The sequence below is a fragment of the Panthera pardus genome, unplaced genomic scaffold, assembly GCF_024362965.1.
Source record: "Panthera pardus isolate Hobbes unplaced genomic scaffold, ASM2436296v1 HiC_scaffold_25, whole genome shotgun sequence".
NCBI lineage: Eukaryota > Metazoa > Chordata > Mammalia > Carnivora > Felidae > Panthera > Panthera pardus.
This window is the reverse complement of record NW_026526821.1, coordinates 45,539,973-45,564,876: the sequence shown is the minus strand read 5'-3', so window position 1 is coordinate 45,564,876 and position 24,904 is coordinate 45,539,973. Positions and strand designations below refer to the sequence as shown.

Sequence of the window (24,904 nt, the reverse complement as noted above, 5' to 3'; positions counted from 1 at the left end):
TTGTCAACAAGAGGTTTTAGCTGGACAGAGGAGTGGGAGGGGGTAGCTTTTGGTATGGATTATAGAAGAATACTTTTGAGATAAAATGAGAAAATAATAGAAACAGTTTATTGGCTCTTGGTTGCAAAGGAGAATGAGAAATTAAGGATTTCTTTAAAAATTCAGAAATGACTGAATTTCTTTAAAATTTTTTTTTGAATTTCTTTAAAAATTCAGCTCTGTAAAGCTGTCTGCTGCTTGCCTCTCTGTGTTTAGTCTGAACATACTTCCCTGAGCTTTGTTATTATCGTTAGGCCGTGTGTTCATGTCTGTGCCAAAGACACTGAAAATCATCACCTCAAAAGCACACTACCACCTGAGCTCTATAGTTCAGCACCCTTCCTTACTGGTCACCCCAAGTGCTGTGGCTCCTTCTTGGGGAAATTGGCTGTTCCCATTTTCAGTGCTACTCACTCCCATTATTTCTCACCTGTCTGCTTATCTTCCTGCTCTTTTTTATCTGGCTCTTCTGCAAATCCCCAAGGTGATGATTATTTTTATACATTCATGACCTGATTTCTAGTTTTAATTTATTCCCTCTTGTCTCTGAGGCCTCTGTGTGGTTCAGATTGGAGTTGGAAGACCTGGACAGGAGTTCTGCCCACATCCCTGATTGGCTGTGTTACCTTGGGCAGGTTATGTAAGATCCAGAGCCTGTGGTTTCTTTATCTTGATCACACCTGCCCCATCTACCTCACAGGGTTATGGGTGAGGGTCAAATAAACGAAATTTTTTAAAGTGTCTTTTAAAGCATGAATATATAGCATTATTAATATTCTCAACCTCCTCAAGTGGCCTTGTCCACTCCCTGCTTTGATGCTCTTCATTAGCTTTGGTCATGCTGCCTTTTGCATTACTTGTTTGTTTACTTCTGTACCCTTGAGAGCCCTGCATCTTACTCTCTTTGAATTTCCTAGCACTTGTCTCAAGGCTGGTCGGCCTGGGTACCAGCTCAGTAATGTTTGAATGAATGGGTAAAGAATGAATGTCTGTCTAACGGATGTTTCTGGTCATAGTTGTTTTTTTTGTTGTTGTTGTTCATTTTTTTTTTTTCTCTGAACAAAGTCTTCCTCCTTCTCTCTATGCTTCTTGGAGTTGGTCGTATTGAAAAGCAGCCCTTCCTTGAGGCACCTCGGTGGCTCAGTCAGTTCTGCATCCAACTCTTGGTTTTGGCTCAGGTCTTGATCTCATGGTTTGTGGGTTTGAGTCCCATGTCAGACTCCGTGCTGACAGTGGGGAGCCTGGTTGGGATTCTCTCTCTGCCCCTCCCCTGCTCATGTGATCTCTCTCTCTCTCTGTCTCAAAATACATAAATAAACTTTAAAAATATAGCCCTTTCTTGCTTTCTTGTGTTCCTTTTTGCAGGATGCTAAATTCCAGTACCTGTGGTTTCCTTCTCCAAGATCTAGGCTTACTTTATAAATACTCATCTGATGAGTCTTGCTTTTTAACAATAAGACAAGTAAATTCTTCTAGCTATTGAATTAGAGATATAACATATTTAGTGCTTATTTTTTTTTAGTTATTTAACAAATATGTATTGAGTACCTTCTGGGTCCCAAGCTCAATTCCTGGGGCTGGAACTAGAGCGATGAACAAATCAAATGGGATTCCTGCCCTTATTCAGCTTACATTCTAGTTGAGTGCCAGTCAGTGAAGAAGTAAATGAATAAATGAGGTAATTTCAACTAATCTTAAGTGCTGTAGTGGGGGGAATCATGTGAAGAGGACTCCCAGGCCAGCGAGGAGTCCTCACATACATAAATAAAACTGAATATGTTATAGATGTAATGCTCTTAGTTTCCTTGTGTATCAAGTTACCTTAAAGGTATCTAATGGTCTTGATAGTGAGTACTTCAAGTGAGTACTTCAAGTGATGATGAATGGCTGAGGAGGAAGGTGGCTATTATCTGGACTTTTGGCTTCATGAGAGGATCTCAGTCTGTATGAGTGTTCCTCAACCTTGGCTAGGACCCTCTTTATTCAGGTTGCTCTATTTGAGTATCTCTGATAGACCAAGGGGGACCCAGGAAAGATGAGGGAGTCATCGATCCCAGTACCTTGCTGTGCCACCTTGCTGCATTAGTGCACTCCCATCCTCAATGTCAGGGTACCAGCTCACTTGCTAATGGCATTCTGTGTCTGAGGCCCCTTCACTGGTGAGCAGTCAGGCATCTATCCATTGCAGAACTTGGGAAGGAAGAAGGCATGGTGATAAGATGACATGTGAAGAATGACATGTGGGGCATTTTCAGATTTCTTTGAAGAGGTAATGTATGATCCCAGTTCTGAAGGATGGGAGTGAATGAACTATATAGAGGTCTGGGGGGGGGGGGGCAGTGCAGACTAGAGGTTCCCCAAATGGAGAATATGTTTGACAAGTTTAAGGGATAGAAAGAAGCTGCTGTGGCTGGAGTGTAGGGTGTGAAGGACAGAGTGGTGTGAAATGAAGTTGGCATTGAATGGAGGAAACCATGCAGGAAAACCTTATAGGCCATGGTCAAGAGTTTGGATTTTATTAAGTACGATTGGACGCTACTGGGAGGTTTTGAGCAAAGGAATGGCCTGGTTTGATTTACATTGTTAAGTTTTTCTGCTGACTGCATGGTGGAGGATGGACTGTGGAGGGGAAAAGTGGAAGCCAGACTCTGGGCAGAGGGCATGTTGCAGGTAGGCGAGGATTTGTGGTGACATAAGCTAGGCAGGGCCGTGAAGGGCGAGAAGTGCCCAGGGCTGGCGCATGACAGAGGTGGAGCTGACACACCGGAGATGTGCTGTGAAGAGTGAGAAGGACCTGGGATGACAAGCAGCTGGGTGGGTGGTGGGGCCTGAGGGAGGAACAGAATTTGAGGGGAGAACAATACTTTTATTTGGACATGTTTGATTTGAGGAGCCTTGTAGACCCTCACGTGGAGAAACCCAGCTGGCAGCAGGCCTGGAGGGCAGAGCTTGCAGGGTGAAATCTGGAGTCCTCAGCACAGGGGTGAAACCTCTCTCTTGATAGTACCAGGGATTTAAAAGTGGGTTAGGCCATTCCTTTCCTGTAGGCATATGATATAATGGTTTACATGTTATGGTCATTATCCTATCATTGTATGTTATAGGCTGTTTCTTTTATTTAACTCATTCAAGAAAATATTGAACTAAATAAATATGGTGCTAGATGTAGGGGACATAGTGATGCGTGGGATGGACTGGGGGTCTGTAGATTTGGTAGTATGTCTAACAGAAAAGACAGATCATTCCTTCAAAATAAAGTCAAGAATTCCATCAGGAGGGATTCCATCAGGTATTAAGTAGAGTATATGTTTTATGACTTGGGGAGAACCAGCCTGTGGGGCAATAGCAGAGGCACTGACCTAGTCTCCAGGTGGGCTCGGGATGTTTCAGCTACCAGTGAGTGCTAATAGGAGCTGGCGGGTGAAGTGTGCTTCAGAGGGAACAGTTAGTGGTGGGTCGGCCAACAGTTTGTATTGGAGCGAAAATGAACAGAATCCTTTCTGGGAATTGCACATTCTGTGGAAGGTACTCAAGGGTTCCTTGGCAAGGTTATGTCATGTATAAGAATGATCATACTAGTGTCCTTGCTACTGCTTTCACATGGGTAAATTTGTTAGTTACTAGAAACTTCCACTGCTCTGTGCTATTTGGGGAGGGGGCAGAAAATACAGTATGAAATTGACAGCTCATATGACTTTACAAACACCTTATGTGCATTATTTTGAAGAACTGTATCAGAATTATGTAGTTATCTGAGGACAAGAACTCCTTAGATTCACCAGCATTAGTGCTAAATTTATAGAACTTAAACATCATAATGGATGTGTTCACATATATTCACAGTACTAGGACCCCAAAAGGAACTGAATCCACTTTGTTGTAGATTGAATAGCAATCTTGGATAATCCTTGCAGAATTTAAAGAAGCTGTTTTTAATTTTCCCAAGATTTACTGGTGTATTCTTCCCAAGAGCTAACACTTTGTTCGGGACCCTGTGGTAAATGGCACAAGCACCTTGTTTGCCAAGGAAAACATACACAGGTGTGTCGACAGTGGATCACTGCTCTGACCAGAGTTGGGAGGCACAGTTGGGCCTCCGGAAGAAGTGGTTCTGTTGCTGCTGTCGTGTCATTGGGCTAAGCTCCCTGCATAACCTTCCTATATAGCTGCAGTCCCTGGTTTAGCAGAACTAGTGCAACAGGGAGAAACACTGCTAAGGGAAACTCTAGGAACACATGGTGGGTCTCCCTGTGTCCAAGCGGGAGTGGAACAGGTCACCTGGGAGTGAGAGAGAAGGCTGCAACCAGTGGCCCAAGCGGAAGTGTGCTGGGGAACATCTGCTAGTTCTCCTGAGCTGCTCTCAGGTCAGTGGGGATGGAGGAGAAGCTGGCTCATGTTGGACTCTGGCAGCAAAATTGTTTTTCACATGTACAAACTCATCCCTCTTTATGGCCTATGTCAAAAGCCACATCCTCTGTATGAACTATTATTCCTTACCCTCAACATGAAGGAATCTTGTTCCTCTCCAGACCTGCACTCATCGCTGGCCTTCTAGCTGGTCTGTGAGTGCAGTGCCGCCATGGCTCTGATGCCCTTGAATCAATCTCCTGCAGGGGTCTGTGTGGGGGGGGAGGGGCCCCAGACCTATTAAGGTCTCTTAGTGGAGAACAAATGGATAGGGATACTATTTTCGTTGTTCTGTTTTGTCTCATAGGGGGATAAAGCTAGTTTTTACTATCCTTCATTTCTGAAAAGGTTGTTTGTGAGATCTGATAGTTGTATAAGGTTATCGTCATAATCTTTCCTTGTGGAAACTTTTTCTTTTCAGATAATGTGGATGCAAGTGATCTTAAGCAGTTTTTTGAGACCAACTATTCTCAGATATATTTCATCTTCTATGAAAATTTTATAACACTGGAAAATAGTTTGAAATTAAAAGGTAAGCATTTCTACCAAACAATTTTTTTATGTACAAAGTTTTTTTTTGTTGTTGTTAATGTCCATAAAGTGTAAAAGGTTGTATGTGTCGTGAGCCACAAGTTGGTGGGAGATTGCAGTGGTTAGCATCTTTGTTTCCCTTGAGCTTTCACTTATGCAGCTGTTATTTGAACAACAGATGACTAAAGGGAAAATGGAAGAAGTAACCCACAGAAGTCATGAGTTCCACAGGAATAATTTACTTAAAAAGAAAAAATAAAAGTAATATGTGCACATTATTAAAAAATTCAGATTCCATTAAAGGGTTTGAAATGAAAGTTGAACCATATGTTTTTCCTAGACCCCCAGTCCTGCTCTGCATGCAACCACTATTAAAAGTTTCATGTATTTCTTTCTGTATATGTTATTAATGTGTTCTATCGGTTTATGGTTATACCAATATCTACTTACATAAAATATTCTTTGAAAAACCAAGCCAATAAAGTCACATTGCACAATCCGCTCTCTATTTAGGTGACAGGATAGTGTAGTCTGGGGATTCAGCCTGGGTTTGGATCCTGGCGCTACCTTTCCAGCTATTTCTCCTTGGGCAACCTCCCTCTGACTCAGCTTACTTCCTATCAGCACTGAACAGGTTAACATGTACCTGGGATTTCAGGACAGAGTGTGACACATAGTATATGCTCAGTAAGTATTGGCTGCCATCATCACCTTGTTTATTTTCATGTATTTTGGAAATCCTTACATGTTAACACCCTTACTGCTACCTCAGTTTCATTTATTTATTAAACAAGTGTTTTTTTTATTTGAGTATAGTTGACACACATTATATTAGTTTCAGGTGTATACATTGTGCTAGGTTCACCACAAGTGTAGCTACTACCTGCCACCGTGCAGCACTGTTAATAGCACCAGTGACTGTATTCATTATGCTATGCCTTTCATCCCTGTGACTTACTCATTCCACACCCGGAAGCCTGTCCCTCCCGCTTCCCTTCACCAATTTTGCACATCCCTCCCTCCACCACCTCCCCTCTTGCAACCATCAGTTTGTTCTCTGCATCTATAGTTTGATACTGCTTTTTATTTGCTTGTTTACTCATTTGTTCTGTTTTTTTAGATTCCACATATGAGTGAAATCATACGGTGTTTGTCTTTCTCTGTCTGACTTACTTTGCTAAGCATTATACTCTAGATACATCCATGTTGTTGCAATATATATATATATATATATATACATATATATATATATATATATGTATATATATATATATATATATATACACACACTACTGCATCCTCTTTTGATGGACACTTGGGTTGCTTCCATACCTTAGCTATTGTAAGTAATACTGCAGTAGGCATAGGGGTACATATATGCTTTCAGAATGTTGAGTCTGGTTTGTAAGCTTCCATGACAGCAGTGGGAACCCTGGAGGGAAGCCAGGTTTGGGAAGGAGGAGGATGAGTGTAGCTTTGGGAAGTCTCGGTTGAGGTGCCTGTGGGACACCCAGGTGTTGGTTCTGGCTGGACAGTAAAAATATAGGGACTGGGGCTTAGGAGAAGAGGGGGCAATCATGCTGTTGCCAAGGAAGAAATTCTTTGCAGAGAAAGTGACAATCAGGGATTTGGGGTAATCCATTCTTTCATTGAGCAGATAAAGAGGAAAGATAAAGAAGTAGCGTGTGGGCTGGGAAGGGGGTTGGGTGCCAGGAAAGTGTTTTGTCACAGAAGCGCAGAGAAAAGAGAATTTCAGGGAATGAAATGTCAGCAATGTCTGATGATGCAAAAAGTTGAGCAGTAGGACTAGGAAGTGGCAATGCATCGAGGAGGTTGTCCCTGAGTGCTGAAAGAAAGGTCTAGGTGAGTAGTGGGATCAGAAGCCAGATGGGGAGAAATGGAGTAACAGGGTGAGATAGTGAAGGCTATGCACAAGAATACCCTTTTAGAAGGGTTTTCTTCATCTGTTTGATGATGAAGACAGGATCGTATCTCAAGGAGTAGCTTGGTCATGGTAGGGTTTTGAAGGATGCACTTGCCTGTTCGCAGGCTGACAAGAGGGAGATAACTGATGACAGGGTATTGGGGGACGTGTGTTGAGACAGGGTCAGGTATACAGAAGAGGATGCAGAGAGGAGTGTGTAGATGCCCTGACTGCTTCTGTAAAACCTGAGGCAGATGTTAGGCACAGAGGGGAAGGAATGTGGGACAATGCACTGTGGTTGTCTCGGACATATAGCAGATGCCTCAGAGTTTTACAGAATGCTCCAGGCTCTGGAAGGTCAACAAATCAAATATGGGCATGTGTCCAAGGATGCCAACAGGTAGTTTTGTATTTTGTTTTTCAATGAATTGCTCAGTTTTTTCCCCTGTGATTTACAAATTGATATAAATCTTGAGCTTAATTTTTTTCCAAATTGGTAGATATTTCAAATATGAAACGATTTGATTTTTAACCTATTTTCCAGTTTTGCTCCACTTAACTTTTTTTTGCAGTTGTGTGGAAGAGAAAAGTGTGATATTATGGGTAATCAAAACACCAAAGAGGGGCGCCTGTGTGGCTTGGTCGGTTGGGCGTCGGACTTCGGCTCAGGTCATGATCTCACGGTCCGTGAGTTCGAGCCCCGCGTCGGGCTCTGTGCTGACAGCTCAGAGCCTGGAGCCTGTTTCAGATTCTGTGTCTCCCTCTCTCTCTGCTCCTCCCCAGTTCATGCTCTGTCTCTCTCTGTCTCAAAAATAAATAAAAGTTAAAAAAAAAAAAAAAAAAAAAGAAAAATATTAAAATCTCTTACCTTAAAAAAAGCACTACAACCAAAAAGCCCCACTTTATTTTTTTAATGTTTATTTATTTTTGAGAGAGTGAGCAAGAGACAGAGCACAAGTGGGGGAGGGGCAGAAAGAGAGGGAGACACAGAATCTGAAGCAGGCTCCAGGCTCTGAGCTGTTAGCACAGAGCCCGATGCAGGGCTCAAACTCACAAACCGTGAGATCATGCCCTGAGCTGAAGTCAGATGACTGAGCCACCCAGGCACCCCAAGCCCCATTTTAAAGGCTCCTCTGTGCCTCCTTTTCCCCCTTTTGCTTTCTTTGTCCTTTTAGAAAAATCTCATTGCTCAAGACTGTATCAGTTAGTTTGTGCTGCATAACAAATTACATTATAAACCATCCCAAGACTAAGTGCTTTAAAATGAGTCATTTAGCTTATAATTTTCTGGGTTTGTTGGGCAGTTCTTCAGGTTTAGGCTGGCTCATGCCTCTTAACATCAGCTAGTAGTGGATGGCCTCATTTACATGTCTTGTAGTTGGCAAGCTATTAACCAGGGTGTCTTAGTTCTCCTCCATGTTAGCAGGCTATCTTGAGCTCTTTACATGCTGGCCTTAGGATTGTAAGCTCAGCAAGTGCAAAAGGCTTTTTAAGGTTGTACTTGCTACCTCCCAGTTGCTAATGTCACATTGGCCAGAGCAAGCTATGTGGCATCTCAGATGCAACATGTAGAGAAATAGGTATCTCTTGATAGGAGAGGAAAAACTTCATTCTTGCAGTCTACTACAAAGAATCATAGTAAAGAACCAATAAAAATAGGGTGAGATTTTGCAGTTTCTTGCTGTTAATACAATCTGTGTTTTGATTGGAGTACTAGGAAGAAAGTATACCAAAACAACAGAATGAAGGAAGATGTTTGCTATAAATGATGAAATCATCTTGTGATAACCAGCCTTCCAGTTATTCAGGCCAAAACCTGAGTTTATTGGCTCTACCTTCAAAATACATCCAGAATCATTGGCTTTTTCTCACTGCCTGGGCTGGTAATGCCAGTGTTCCCATTATGCTCACCTGGATTATTGTATGCCCCAGAAATGGTCTTTCCCTTTCCACCTTTGTGCCCTGCACCCCCTTGAGAGTCTCTTTGGAAGAGCAGCTGGAATGACGCTTTAAAAATGGGTCAGATCATGACTCAGCACTCTGAACCCTTAAATGGCTTCTCAATTCTGGAAGTCATTACAATGGCCTCAGACCCTACCTGCCTGCCTTTATCCTACTGCTTTCTAACCTCACCTGATGCAGTTCTCCCCCTTCACTCCAGACATTAGGGCCTTCTTACTGTTTCCTGACCATGCCATACTTGTTCAGACATAAGGACTTTGCATTGTCCAGTCCCTCTGCCTGGAACACATTTCTCCCAAATTTTCATATGGCTTGTTTGCTTACCTCCAGATTTCCATGTGGCTTCTTCCCTTTCTTCTTTCAGATCTTTGCTCAGATGTCATCTTTTCAGCACCATGTTCCCTGACTTCCCTAGTCAAAATTGCATACCATGTCTTTTGACATTCCCATCTGCCTTCCCTCTTATTTTTCTCATTTGTTGGATGCCTCCTCCTGTCAGAATATAAGCTTCCTCAGGGCAAGGATTGTCATGTTCTGTTCACCTGCATCCTCAGGTCCTGGAAGAATCCTTAGAATTACATAGAGCCATTCTTTAGTATTTGTTCAATGAATGAATAGTATCTTACTTCACAGAGGTGTGGGGATTCAGTTACCTCAGGGGTCCACAACTTACAGCTCAGTGCCTGTTTTTATAAATAATTTTTTGGACACAGCCATACCCAGTTCATTCATGTGTTATCCATGGCTCTTTTTGCCCCATCATGGCAGAGTTGAATGCTTGCAAGACAGGTTGCAAAGCCTAAAATATTTACTATCAGCCCTTTACAGAAACAGTTTTCCAAGTTAGATGCTGAATGCCAAACACTTAGCACAGGGCTCACTACTTAGAGACTGGACAATAAATGGAAACTGCTGCTATAGGTTTTTAGTTTTTATTATTTAGTTATTATCAAGAGGACAGTGTGCAATTGCCTAAAGAGATACATGACTTTTTATAGTTACGACTTCTCTATGCCCCTTCATATAAAAAAAATGAGAATTCTTTCTTTGCTTTTGCTGTGTAGTCCATCATAACTTGAACTCAGAAGTAACTAATTGAGAAATGAATAAATTTCCTTCCATGGGTTGATAGTGACCTAGAAAATATGGAAGCTGTGTTTAAACAGTTAGCGAGGAGAAACTCTGCTAGATGTGGGCTCGGGTGGTCTGGCTTGGTGTCTGTCTACATGCCTGTCATGGGTTCCACACTGCCTCCTTGTAGTTTTTGAATAAATGAATATATGTTGAAGTTTAAATGTTTTTAAGGTAACATAATTTTTAATATCCTAAAATTTATACATTGTCATGATAACTAATTTTTTTATGTATTCCAGGGAATAATAAGTCACAAAGGGAGGAGCTGGACTCCATCCTCTTTCTTTTTGAAGTAAGTTTTTGTTAATTCATTTAGCTTTTAAGATTTTTGCTGAAAATATGATATTGTAGACCTTAATTTCATTTGAAGACATAAAAAAGTGATGGGCATATATTTCTTTCCTTCCTCTTTTACAAACGTTGCTGTAAAGAATTTTTTTTTTTTTGGAAACGTGGGAGAATTTTTCCTATATGGTTACCTAGATGTGAAATTATTAGATAGAAATGTATACACATTTCAAATACTGATATTGTCAAATTGCTTTTCAAAAAAGTCATGTAAAGTTATATGTAAACTTATGTTGAAGTCATGTGTGTGTTTCCCCAGCCAACACTGGTGATAGTTTTTTTTTAAATATATGCAAACTGACATGCAAAAACTTATTCTTTTTAATATATTTTTCTGACCACTAGTGAGATTGCAATCTTTGTATGTGTCTGTGTGTCAATGTGTGTTGATCATATATTCTTTTTTTTTTTTAAGTTTGTTTATTTTTGGGAGAGAGAGAGAGTGCACACCAGCTGAGGAGGGGCAGAGAGAGGGAGAGAGAATCCCAAGTAGGTTCCGTGCTGTCAAGCACAGAGCTGGACGTGGGGCTTGATCTCACAAACCATGACCTGAGCTGAAATCATGGTTGGATATTTAACCAACTGAGCCACCCAGGCACCCTGGATCATATATTCTTTTAAAAGTTGAAACAATATTTGGGTGTAGTTCTTGACCTATTAAGCTTAAAGTCATTCTTGTCTACATGTATTAGACAAGTGGCCAGGTTACTGATAACTTGGGACCTATCCTAGAAAAAAATTGTAGTTCTAAAAGTTAATTGTTGGTTATCTAGAAATTATTCATGATTTGAAGAGACATGTGCTTAGGTTGGTGTGAGGTCAACTTTATGACTCTAAAGGACATATTTGTTGCAGAGCTGGCTGGAGGGGGAGGCCAGGGGAGAAGGCTTCCATGGACTTTTTGGGTTTGTGGATTTATGAAATAAAACAGATCTGAAAACCTCTCCCACCCAGTATTTGGCTCGTGACTGGCAGTCAGTAACTGTGGTTCCTCTTTCTCTCCTTTAAGGGCTGTACTCCTTCCCCAGAGTAACAATAACTTCATTTTATGTATTTTCTGTGGTAACCCTCCTGTGAATGAAACCTGTGCAGAGGAGTTTTTTTAACAGGAGCTTTAAGTATGTCACTTAAATATGTATTTACTGACCATCATTTGTTTGAACTATTCCGTTAATTATCTTATACATGTAGCATTTGATATATTTACTAAAGCATCTATAACATAAATGCAAGTTTTGAAGCATGACGATAAAGCTCATTCTCTTGATTCCCTCCCCCTCCAACATTTTAAGAAGTAGAAGGTACTTGGGTGCTTCTCCTTGATCCTGTTCTTTCTCTTCTCTGGATGCAGCCGCTCCCTTGCATTATGCTTTTCCCTTTCTTTTTTGAAAATGGTTTTACCACAAGTATTTGTATCCCTAAACAATGCATTGTGTAGTTTTGTTTGGTTTTGAGTGTAATAAAAATGGTCTCACATGGGACATAATCATCTGTGGCTTGCCTTTTACACTCAGCATTATTTCTGAGATTTATCCATGTTTTTGAACTTTGTTCAAGTTCATTCCATTCCCACTGCTGGATTAAGTGAATATGCATGATTTATTTAATTTCAACATTTTGTTTACAGATTTTTTTTGTTGTTTTCTTGGTGGACTGTCTGGTTGTGAATAATGACAAGCTTGCCAGTTAGTCTGTTTTCTTGTCTTACGGTGCCAACCCAGCCCTCCGGTCCCTTGGTAAATAGACATGATAAAGATGGTCATCCTGCTTCTGATTCAAAGAGAGTTTTATTAATGTTTCATTATTCAGGACAATGTTTTCTTTAAAGTTTTGGTAGATAACTCTTTATCAGATTAAGTTCACTTCTATTTTTTTTTTTTTTCTGCATTCACTGAGATAACCATGTGATGATCCTTCATGAATATTAATGTAGTAAATTGCAGTTCTGAATTTGGGGGAGGCACATACTTTGTTGCCATTTTTGGATCTATGTTCAAAACTTGAGGTTGGCCTAAATTTCCTTTTCCTCACATTGTTTTTGAATGATCCTATTATAAAGGTTGTAGAACCTGGTGTCAAGTATTTCTTTTTCTGTTATATAAAATAGTTTGCATAAGATTGGAATGATGTGCTCCTGGAATGTTTTTTAGTCTTTCTTGTAACAACCATCTGAAACTGGTGCTTTTTTGTTTTGTTTTTAGTGGGAAAATTTTAACCACTCGTTCAGTTTCTTTAATCATTTTAGGATTTTTCAGGTTTTCCATTTTTTCTTGATTCAGGTTTGGCAAATTATATATATATTTTTAAGAATTTGAGGGATTCTAGGGGCGCCTCAGTGGCTCAGTCAGTTAAGCATCTGGCTTTGGCTCAGGTCATGATCTCATGGTTCATGGGTTCAAACCCCACATCAGGCTCTGTGCTGGCATCCTGAGCCTGCTTGGGATTCTCTTTTTCCCTGTCTCTCTGCCCCTCCCCTGCTTGCACTCTCTCTCTCTCTCAAAATAAGTAAGCTTTAAAAAAAGAATTTGAGGAATTCTAAGAATTTCTGATCACCAGAGTTTTAAAATTTATTAGTGTGACCCTTCTTTTGAGGGTCATAATTCTTTCAATTTTATCTACTCCGTATTGATCTTCATTGTCTTCGGTTGTTAGGTATTTTAGACACAGTATTAGCAGTAGCGACAAATAAAAGTACTTGTGTCACCCTTTACAGATACCATTTTGTTAGCTTCTGGTTACCATTGCAGCAGCCTTAAACTCTGTTCCCTGTCTACTTGTTCCTCTAAATGCCTTTTCTCTCTGGCTTCTCTTAAAGTCTTTTTCTTAGTCTTTGGTGTCCTGCAGCTTCGCCACAGAATGTCTACTGGAAGATCTCTTGTCTTGCTTGGTGTCTGTGTTTCCTATATTTCCGGATTCAGATCGTGTATCATTTCTGTAAAATAGCTGCTGTCTCTGATCAAATGTTGACTCTTTTCTGTCCTCCTGGTGTACTTCCCAGGATTCTTATTTAAAACTCTTGCTCTCTCCTCCATGCGTCTCCAGCATGCTTTCACCCTCTTTCCCAGCCTCCTTGTGCTGCATTCCAGGGAGTTTCTTGGTCTCATCTGCTGCTGAACCATTCTATTGTGTTTTAAATCACAATTTTTTTTTCATGTTTTTATTTAAGTTTGGTGCTCATGTGTGGCTGGTTGCTTTTGATAGACTTTTGATCCTTGTTCCTTTCTAGACCTCTTTTGTTTTCTTGAACATTTAACAATGTAACATTTTATGTTCTGTATCTGATCATTCCAATATTTAAAGTCTTCAGTTGTCTAAATCTGCTATCTCTCAACATGGCTTCTTTTCTTGCATACTTTTGTGGTAGGATTTTGAAATCAGATTTAATTGAACAATTTAATCTGTTTCAAGCCTGTGTTTTTCTGGAGGGTTTATTTTTCTTTTGCCAGGAGGCTGGGAGTGTTCTCGGTTGGGACCACTTTGGCTCCATTTGAGGATCCTGGTTTATAAATGGAATCTCAAGTTCATTTCCTCAAACTTAAGGTGTGGTGGGAACTGGAGTCTGGAAGGCACAGGGATCCAGAGATCCTGTAGTAGAATTGGCATTAGTTCTCTGGTATCTCAAATTGTTTCTCTTGAGCTTGTGGTTTACAGATCAGGTTTTGGCTGACTTTTCTTCTCTCACCTTCCTTCTTGCTACTTCCTTTCCTTCCATTTTTTAAGTCTTTTGTTAGGTTCCCAGTGTCCTCTAAAGCCCAAATGTGTTTTGAGAATTACATTTGCTGCCACTGATTGCAAATCTAGTTGTCCTGCAGTGAGAAAGCCCATCAGGGACCATAGTCCTATACCTCCCACAGAGGAGGTTTTAATACCTTCTTGTGTCCAAAAATTCTAGATTAGGGAGGGTGTCATTACAGATACATTACCGTCTACAGAGGATTAGTTGCCTATATAATAGAACAAATATATATTATTCAAAGCTCCATAAAACTTTCATTTTGCATAGTAAATATGAATGAATAATGAACTGCACTACTTTTGTTTATGTTCTCTTTCTGTCTCTGGCTATAGAAGGTAGGTTGTAATTTGTATGGTTTATTCAGAGAATTAAGTAACTTCACTGCTACTTTCTACAAGTTAGTGCCATATAAAGAGATGGTTTACAAGGATTTGGAGGTAAATACATATCAAGGTGTAAATAATTGGGAAAGGCTTCCTTTAAAAAAGGTGGAATTATTAAGACATGTTAAATCACAGAAGGGATATTGTGTAAAGACAGTCTATAAATACGAAGCACAGAGGTGAGAGAGAGTTCAGAAGGCTCAGAAGGAGAGTATGCAGGGAGACCTGCTGCGTGCCTCTGTAAGTCAGGGGCAATCTGGAAGGGAACCTTTGGAAAGGAAGCAGTAGTGTTTGCATGTAATGAGCTACTGGAGACATTACAGCACTCTGATGAAGCAAGTGGTGTGCAATCAAGGCTGCTAGCTCAGTTGAAGTCGTGGTTTCAGGCAGCGAGCACACCTTTCCATCTGCCTTTATCTCCAGTGGGAGGACTTGTACTGTTTGAAGTTGACCTCCAGACACCTTTGCCTGTGGCTGCAAATCTGTGCATCGCTTAGAGTTTCTGTGGTTGCTGGTTCATGGGGATGTCTGTCTTTTTTTTTTTTTTTTTTTTTTTTTACTGAGATTCACTTGTTAATTTTACTCTTTTTTTAAAAAAAATATATTTCATCGATCATTGTCATGTGTTTCAAATGGGAGTGGGGATGATAGTGTGGGACCCCATCAAATGAATTTACATTGCCATCTTGATGAGAATATAAGTGTTTTACATGGCCATCCTGTGTCATTCCTTCCTGTTGAAGTGGGTTCTGTCTTCCCAGTTTTTGTCAGTGGAAGAATGGGGCCTTTATTATGTTGGGTGACTTGGCCAAGATTGCACATCTATCAAATGGCACATAGAGATTTAACCTCTGGTCTGACTGTAGAACCCATTTTCTTAAGGTGCCATGCCACCTTCCATGTAGGAATTTCAATATTCTCCTGCTTCTGAAGCTGTATCTTACAGGCCATGTATACCAGTATGTATCTATTCTTGTATAGTTCATTTATTACGCACATTTATTGGATACCAGCTATGTGTCAGGCACATTTCTAGGTGCTGGAGATGTGGCAGTGGGTAAGTTAGACAGAACCCCCTGCCTCATTGAGCATATGTTACATTTCATACTAACTGAAGCGTCCACTGGTAACAATGGATTTATGCCAGAGCTCCAGTAATGACTTTCTGAGTCACAGAAAATTCTGAATGGCCCCTTGTAGAAGTGATACTTTGGTGGTAGCCCTTGAGGTAGCTACTTGCATAGGGGAAAAGGAGGGCTGGGATAGAAATGTAAGGTACATGATAAATGGGCTTCAAGGCTAAATAATTCACCTGACTTTGAGAACCTTTTGGATTCAGTAGTTGAGAGGCCGTTTTAATGGTACGTGGAATTTGTTTTAATTAGGTATGGTAAGACAGACACACAGACATGAAAATGATTGCCATGAAGGAAGAAATTTTTATTGTACTCACAGGAGTACAACAGAAACAGGAGTCATCGCATGTTAGCAGGACTATGAAGAGAAGCCACAGAGAGCATACAGAGAGCAGGCAGAGGGGGGATCTGAGGTGGGGAGCCTTTATTGTGGGAAGGAAGGAATGGGTAAGGCAAGGTAAGCAAGCTAAACAAGTTTAGGATTGGATAGTTTGGATAATTTTGGCAGGCTCTGGCTGTAGAGGTGGTCCCTAGGTGTCCCCTAGTGATCCCCTGGTGATTTTAAGAGGAGGATAGTGTCCCAAGTGTGAGAGCCCATAAGAGGAGGTGGTTACGGGAGTGGATTTGGGATTTGTTGGTTTGCCTGTCAGAGGCATGCGGGCAAGCCCCAGATGTCAGAGCATCAAGAATACAGAAAATAAGAAAATAGAGTTAATACAGAGATCTTGTTTTGAGTTGTCTGCCATATTGTATGCCATTAGTACAGAAATACAGTAGTTTGGAGTTACTTATATATGGTTAAGAAAATTCTAGAATTTGATAGCAAGGTATTTCCTCACCCCTGTACCCACACCCCAATTAACATATACATTGACAGAAGGCATTTAATTTCAAAGCTTATAAATGTTCTGGCCTCAGAATGCTACTCATTTATCTATTTGTCAAGTAATTACAGAGTTAGCAATCACAGATGTACAGAACATTTGACTTCTAGATTCCTTATTTTTAGATTTATCCAAATTACCCCACCAGATTAAGTAAGTCCTGTTTTTTTTCTTCCTAGAGACCTGAGCAGTTTCTTTATAACCTGTAAAGTGTGGTGTGAGCTGGGCTAACATTTCGAGCCTCTCCAGGGTCCCTGTGTGGCTTTCTTTCACTGGTCATTGGGGGTGTTGTTCTGCGAAGGTGCTCTCTCACACACATACTGCTTTGCTTACTGCTCCTTTACCTCTTTTTGCGTAATTTTACTTCTGGCCTCCTGGTTTATGCAATTCTGCTTTCAGGGACTGCCCTTTGCTCTCCTTGTCATCTGGCCCATACTTTCAGGCTCCGTTCAGACCCACTGATTTCTTCTGGCAACTCCAGCTAGAGGTGCCCGTTTTTTTTCTGTGAACTTGTATAAATATGCTCCGGCTAGTTACCATTTCATTATAGCCAGGTGTTCTTAGTTTTCCCTGAAGGTGGCTGTGTCTTAGCTTCCTAATGAGACTATAAAGTTCCTGAGGCCTGCAACCATTCCATACAATCCTTTGTATTCTCCCTCCTATGCACCCCCTGCCCCGATTTGCACCTGTTTATATTTAGTGTTGGATTAAAGCTTCTTGAAGTCACATCTTATTTCCCATGGGGTTATTTGTGATTTTTATATTAAAAACATTTTCCTTCCTCACCTAAATCTCTCTCTGGATAAAAGAAATAGGAAGAAGGTCTCTTTAGATCAGGCCTTGACGCTAACAAGCTGTGTGGCTTTGAGTTGGGTACTCGCCCTTTCTTTACCTGGGCTTTCTTGTATGTGATGTGAAGGAGAGGTACTGGATAGCTCTGGGGTCTGTCTCTTCCAGCCCTAACAACCCATGACACTACAGATCAGGAAGTTCACGGGTAAGTCTTTTAGCATGAAATTTAATTTCACGCTTTCGTTTAGTTTTAAATGTTAAATTGACTTGACTCTGACTAGCCTTTGCAGATCTAAACACCTCACTTGCTTTTTCTCTAGGGCAACTCTATTCAATAGAACTTTCTGTGATCATGGGAAGATTCTGTATCTGTACTACCCAGTTAGGTAACCATGAGCTACATGGGCTGGTTAGTGCTTCAAATGTGGATGCTGTGACTGAAATTTTAGTTATAAATAATTTCATTTGATTTAAATTTTAGAATAGCCACCTGTGGCTAGTGGCCACTGATTGGACAGAGAAGCTCAATAGTCTTCCCACAGAGCTTTGGTACCTCATTTGAAAGACTTACATCTTTTTGTTAAATGCTTGGTTAAATCCTCAGCATGGTGCACATTGTGTTGCAGGGGACTTAACTTAAGGTTTAGGGTTTTACTGAAATGGTTTCCCTGGGCTTCTCAGGCAGAGTTACCAAAGTGCCGGGGGAGATTATGCCTTTTCCTCCTCCAGTTGGAGAAGCATGGCTCCAGAGTGGTCTTATGCAAACACAAAATTGAAAAGCCACACACAGATTCATTCTACTCTTTTTATGTTTGTTTTTAGATGAAAATAAGACTTCAAATAATGGCCAAATTAAGTACTACTTTATCTCCCCATCACACCCCCTGCCTTCCCTGCACCCACTTCCCTCCCCACAGTATCAAAAAAACACTTATGGTGTCAGTTCAGGATATGTATGCTGTTTCTCCTTCTCCCTTCCTTTGGTGGGAGAGATTCAGGTTGGAGAGGCATGGGCACTAGAGGCAAACAATAGCAGATGAGCTACCCAGAGAATGTAGATGATCTGTGGGCTTCTTCAAGGGCAGTCAGAGGAACAGGAATATAACTATGGTCACTAGTGTTTGTTTTTTCTTTACTATTGAAGATGAAGTTGGCTTGTTTGAAATTTACTGTAGACTTCCTACCTACCATCTCCCTTCCCTTCCTGTGTGGAGGTAATGCTGGATTGGAGGCAGGACGTGCTTGTAGAGTCATGCTGGCTATAGTTATGTTTGGGAGTCATAACTGACCGGTGGTAAATCCAGGGCTGTGGTGGAAGCTGTCTTACTTTAATGGAATTCAACACTGGGTGTTCTTTATTGTTCCAACTGAGCTTATATAGATAGTGGGTTTAGCCTCTAATTCTTTTCCTCAAAATAGGGAGAAAGGATTTTACTAGCTTTTCTGATAATAATAACACAACTAGATCCATTGTGGTGCCCAGAGTCGTGTAAAAGAAGGTGAAATGAGTGGCTGGTTTTCCCCTCTGTATAGTTACTTTGTATTTGCCATCAGTAATTGGCGCTTTCATTTTATTTCCAATACATATGGAAATTGTAACTTTTCACACTTTAATAGCATCTCTCTACTTCAGATATTAATAATGGAGAAGAGGGGCACCTGGGTGACTCAGTCGGTTGAGCTTCCGACTTCGGCTCAGGTCATGATCTCGCGGTCTGTGAGTTTGAGCCCCATGTCGGGCTCTGTGCTGACAGCTCAGAGCCTTGGAGCCTGCTTCGGATTCTGTGTCCCTCTCTCTCTGCCCCTCCCCCACTCATGCTCTGTCTCTCTCTGTCTCAGAAATAAATAAACATAAAAAAAAATAATGGAGAAGAATTTCCTGAAGAAAAACTAGAATTATGAATACAATAGGATTACAAACAGTTCTGAGATGTTTGTTTCCATTTCTCCCCTCCCTCCCACCTCACTTTCCTTCCCCCACCTTCTTGGTCCTTTCTTTTGTGGAACTGTATATCTTTTATAACTCTTTGCTGATGAAAACGAATCAGAAGCTCCTGCAGAGGTACAGGGGAAAAGCTTGGGCCAAGTCATAGACCAACACATCCAGGGCCGGTATCCAGCAGGATTCCATCACAATCCTTTTGCTTTCTTTATACAATGGCTAATGCCATTTCTTACGAGCAAATAACACAGAGCAAGACAGCACAACTGTAGTTTTGCAACTAACCAGTTTCCCCATTCCCTGCTTTCCTTTGCTTGATTCATCATTACTTATTTCAGATTGTCCAGTGTGCAAGCATACTTCAATGCTACTCCCTCCTTCTCATGTTGAGGTGAAGGACTTCCTTCCATAAACCTCTCAGGTTATTGCCTTTTATTTTTTCCATAAGGACCACTTTACTGATATTGAGTGGAGGAGGGACAAGAAGAAATAAAATGAGCAAGAAAGACAGATTCTTCTTAAATCCTTTGAATTTAAGTTCTTATTGAGGATTTCAAATATTTGGATGCTTCCATGGATTTTTTTTTCTTTTAAAAGAATGATGCCAACTTTGAATGCAGCTCCTGGGTCACTGCCATAATTCTAAATGACTGATTGGAACTGGAAAAACAAACAAACAAACAAATTCAGTATAAGTTCATGTTTCCTGGAGAACATTTTAAAAAGAACTGAGCAGATAGAGACACCCATCTCCCACCCCAAAGCTGCCTGCATTCCAGCTGACAAAATCAGCACCACTGGTTATCCTGACCAGAATGTCATGTCACTTTTATGACATCAGGGGTATATTTTAATGTGTTATATATATTTTAAATGATAATACAGGTAGGTATGTAATTGTTCTGGCTTGTTAACGTTAGTCATACTTGTTTTTATTAATGTTGAGCCCTTGGTTGGGAACAGCTCCGGATGATAGCAGTATTGTTACAGCATAGTGTGATCTGCTTCACAATATTCCTTGAGGCCCCCCTGCAGGGATCACATTACAGAAGAGGCCTGGATGGCCAGTTGTGCCTTTTCTCATTTGTCTCACGTGTTGCTGGTAGTGATGCATTAGCTCAGAAATCACTCCTCAGCTCTGTGCCCTATAATGGATACTGGAGGAATAATAATTAACATACAGCCCAGGCCTTTCATTCCTATAGCCTCTGGTTATACTGGTGTCTGCTTTGAATCATGAGATGTTTATGATCTCTGCAAATGGGAAGATGCAAACAAAATATACATATAAAGTCCCTTCTGGAGATTCTTGAGGTTAAAATTTGATTATTTTATTACAGCATGGTAATAATTTGAATTGGACTGCAAGTGTCTAAGTTGAAAGCCATTTTCAGTGGATGTTTTAACTTCTAAATTTAATATTTAAGACTACAGTTTTCCTTACGCCTTGAGACTTACAGGTGAGAAACTTGGGATTGACCCAACAGGATATACTGAATTACTCAATTCACCTTGGGGAAGGGAAACTGGAGACATGTTTGTGGAAGTCTGAAATTACATTCTGGTGATTATCTGTTGCAATCCAGATGCCCTGAGTTTCCTGGCATTCTGGCCTCTCTCACATAGTGTGCTGCTGGACTCATTGGTAACTGATACCCTCAGAAACAGGTCCCCTGGAAGGCAGCACTAGCAAATGCTTCCAAGAACCCTTTAAGGGCAGATAGTAGAAACAGCATCAGGGCTAAATATATGGAAAATTCACAATAGAACTCCAGCATGTTGTACTTATTGTTAGAACAGCAGAAGATATATAAAGAGCTTTTTCTCTCCCTTTAGATTGATTGGAATTAATGTGTTAACATAATTTGAATGAGTTGGTTTCTTTTTTATAAATTTAGGAGAGAGTTGTACAAACACATGCTGTAAATTTTCTGTCTTGTTTTGTTTGGATATGTGGTGTGGCGGCTATTGTAGAGTGACACCTAGTGTTTGATGTGCTTGTGACACTGGACAGGTTGAAAGGGGAATCTGCCTGGAAGTGGGCCATGCACCAGCTGTTCTTGGGCATTCACTGAGTGAACTTGTTGGAGTGGCCCGTCCTGAGCCGACTGCAGGTCTGCGACACTTTCTAATTGTGTTGAGACAAGCTTTTTAAATTCTTTAAGTTTTGGGGATGGCAGAAACCACAAGGTGGCATCTCACTGAGGCTTTGTTAATTCTCTACTCATAACTTACCTCTAAACTCTTTGGAAGTGATTTTTTTTTTTCACCTTATGAAATATGACACAGCCAACCAGCTGTGCTGGTACCAAAATCAAAGAGACCTGAAAAGTGCAGTTTTTAGCCAGAAAATAGAATCTTATATGAACTGAAGAAAAGTATGGAGTAATTGTTTGTGACTGAGATCTCCCATGTAAGATCCTTGTGTGAAAAGAAGACTCCTTTAGAATCTGTTTTAGTGAGTGCTTCACTCAGAGCAAAACTATATATTGTGGGTAGAATTATGTGCTACTTTTTTTTTTTTTTTTTTGAGAGAGAGAGAGAGCGAGCATATAATCAGGGTTGGGGCCGAGAGAGAGAGAATCTCAAGCCGGCTCTGCACCATCAGCATGGAGCTTGACATGGGGCTCAAACTCACAAACTGTGAGATTATGACCTGAGCCGACATCCAAAGTGAGATGCTTAACTGAGCCACCCAGTGCCGCTATATGGTACTAATTTGGGGATTTGTGAAGGTCTCTGGATATTCTCTCATTAAAAGCAAAGAGTCTAGTGCAGTTTGGTTTTCTTTAAAAAGATATTAGACCTTTGCATGATCTTAAACAAAGTAAAAAAAAAATAACCTCTTAACAATCTATCAAGTGCCTACACTTCTAAGTTTTTGAATTTGCATTTTCAGTACCCGATGAAAATGCTTTCCTATCGGTAGCTGTCTATTTTGATCAATATCAATAATACTTTTCTTACTCCATGGTTCTGTACATCTCATGCTGGTGCTCTTGAATACCCTCTTTTTCCTATAACTACTTCAGCCTTTGTTCAGAGTTTCAATCTTCTCTCCTACTTGAGTATCCTGGTTAACTAACTAGTCTTTTGGTCTATGATCTCTGCCCCTTGTGTCTCCCTCTCACACCTGGAATGCTGTTTGTATAATGTAATTCTGGTTCCCTTGGCCTTTAAGATGAAGTTTGAACTCCCCTGATGTTCAAGGCCCTTCCTGATCTGGCCTCTACCTCTCTCCATTCCTTGTTACTCGCCTTACTTTTGTTCCCACTGGCAACAAAGCAGCAGGGTTTGCTTTTGTTTTTGTTTTTGTTTTTTCCTGCTGTTGCTTAGTCTGCCTAAAAATGCCCTCCACTGCCTGGCGTACTCCTGTGTATCCTTCAGGATTCAGTTCAAGGGTGATCTCCCTTTGGAAGTGTGCCCTGTCTGTACTCACTCCCTTGTGCACGTACTGACATCCCTGATGTTCTTGCCTTTACCCTTTAGGGCTGTCACTTTTTGAGCAGGAACAGTTTCCTATATCACTTTATTTCTGAGCCCTCACATGGTACCTGGCACAAAAGGGGCACTTAAGAATACTTACTAATGAGTCAAATAAATGTTTGATTTAGAAGGTATTTGTTTTAATTACCTGCACTGATTTGCAGTGCTTGGAGATGTTTTCATTCTTACAAAACTTACTATAAAAAAAAATTGATTTCTTCCTAAAATCACCTTTTTTCAACCTTTTGAGTTTAAAATTTAGAAGTGTTTTTTTTTGTAGGCATACCTATACAGATTTGCCTCTTTCAGCTTTGACCAGTTTTTGTTCTACAGCATTCACGTTGTTGATAATCTTTAGTCTATAATTATATGGGTTTTTTTTAACCTGAGTGTTGCCAAAAGAATGTTTTAAAATCCCTCAAGTACTTGCAATTTTTTTTAAGTTTAAACTCTCAAAGGTGGGCTTGCAATGCATTGAGTTTTCTTGTGACTTGTGCAACTCCTACTTTGATGGTTTTATTCACATGGTTTAGAAAAATAACTTTTAATAAATTTTCATGAATGTTAGAATCTATGAAGTGATTCTACAGACTTGCCTCTCTGCATCTATCTATGAAACAACTCTTAACTATATTCAAAGATGTTGTATTCCACTGTATTGCCTGTTATATCTTGCAAAGATAGAGTGCATTAAAATCTCCTATTATAAGTGTATTAAATCTCTCAGTTTCTGCATTTGTTTTATTTTCATGCTATGTTATTGGTTGCATAAAGTTTCATATTATCCTTAAATTGTGAATTACACTTTTAATCTATTTGAAATGATTCCCTTTGTCCCCCTTAAAGCCTTTTCACTTGATATTGATACTGCTTTGCTGTGTGTTTGTACCTATGCATGCCTGATATGTTGTTTTTTGTATTTTATTGTTAATCTTTCTGTGTTTGAAAGCCAGTTCTGATTGACTTGGTCTTTGGTAGAGGAATTTAACCTGTTCGTATTTATGATATTTTTTTGTGTGTGAAAATCAACATTTTTGGTTTTTCTTCTACTTTTGTTTTTTGGGAAAGAGGTCACTTTCACTTCATGGAATATACTTTGTGATTATAAAATATACTTTCTATTTTCTGTCATTCCAATAATTATCCTTAAATTAATAAAATAGTATTAAAACTTTCTTTCTTGTAATTATTCATATTAATAAAAAACAACAGTATTTGATGATAGCCCCCTTCTTTTACTTTAACCACATATATCTTTTGTACTTCTCACTTATCAGCTATTTTAAGTATTTTGTATCCAGATTTTTTTATATATAATACTTTTAGAATGTTATTTCTCTTATGTTAATCATTTTGAGGATTTACTCTACTTTTCATAACCATATTAACTCCAATTATATAAATATAGCTCACTGTCACAGTGTTTATACCCCTGCATCTTTGTTTTTGGATTGTTTAATCTCTGTATTTGCTGGAATGTGAATTTTCCAGAATGTGAATTTTCTTAGTATGTTGAAGAGGGGATATGCAGCTGGTACACTTCCAGGTCTATAATATTTTTTCTTCTAGCTTCAAACATATATAGCTATATATATACTTTCCAAATTGTACTCTTTTTTTCCCTCAAAACTCTGGATTTGTTTGCTTTTTAAAATAGCTATAGTTTGTTTACTCTAGCTATCTTTACCATGGCACCTGGTCTACTTTGGGGCTTCTGTTCTCCATATGGGTGTATATTCTGGGGTGCATTCTACTTGCCTTGGCCTACAATGAGCCATGGACTGCACTGTCTTCTGGAGTTAATGTTGCAGAGAAAAAGACTGAGATTAGCCCGACTTTTGTTCCTCTGTGGATATTCTGATTTTTTGGATTTGTGTAGGAATTTTAGTTATATATTGAATTTACAACTTTTAATGTGCTCTGTCTAGCTGTTTCTCTCTGTTCAACCTATTTAGTTCCTGGGAGGCCTTGTGATACACAGGGTTGCAGTGGGGGTCTCTGTGGCAGACTCTAGATTCATGCTTTCCGTATTTTCATCTTCATGTAATATTTCCTCATTTCAGAATGTTACTTATTTGTGTGTCATCGTTTTCTTTATTTTCCTAGGTCTTAAAAAAAATTCAGGGTCCTCTTGGATCTTTTAAGAACATGACTCAGAAATTCTAAAACAATTACCCTGTTTCAGAAAATCTCTTTCAGA

The 24,904-nt window shown here is 40.0% G+C and overlaps 1 protein-coding gene across 6 annotated transcripts in view; it reads left to right on the top strand.

The window, feature by feature from the left end:
- Positions 1 to 24,904, top strand: part of RALGAPA2 (Ral GTPase activating protein catalytic subunit alpha 2) — a 323,095-nt gene that overhangs the window by 24,010 nt on the left and 274,181 nt on the right. For all 6 annotated transcript variants that reach the window (XM_019462380.2, XM_019462378.2, XM_019462384.2 and 3 more), the window contains exons 2-3: positions 4,868 to 4,978; positions 10,237 to 10,289. In XM_019462380.2, coding sequence (XP_019317925.2) covers positions 4,868 to 4,978; positions 10,237 to 10,289 — 164 coding nt within the window. The remainder of the gene's footprint in view (positions 1 to 4,867; positions 4,979 to 10,236; positions 10,290 to 24,904) is intronic.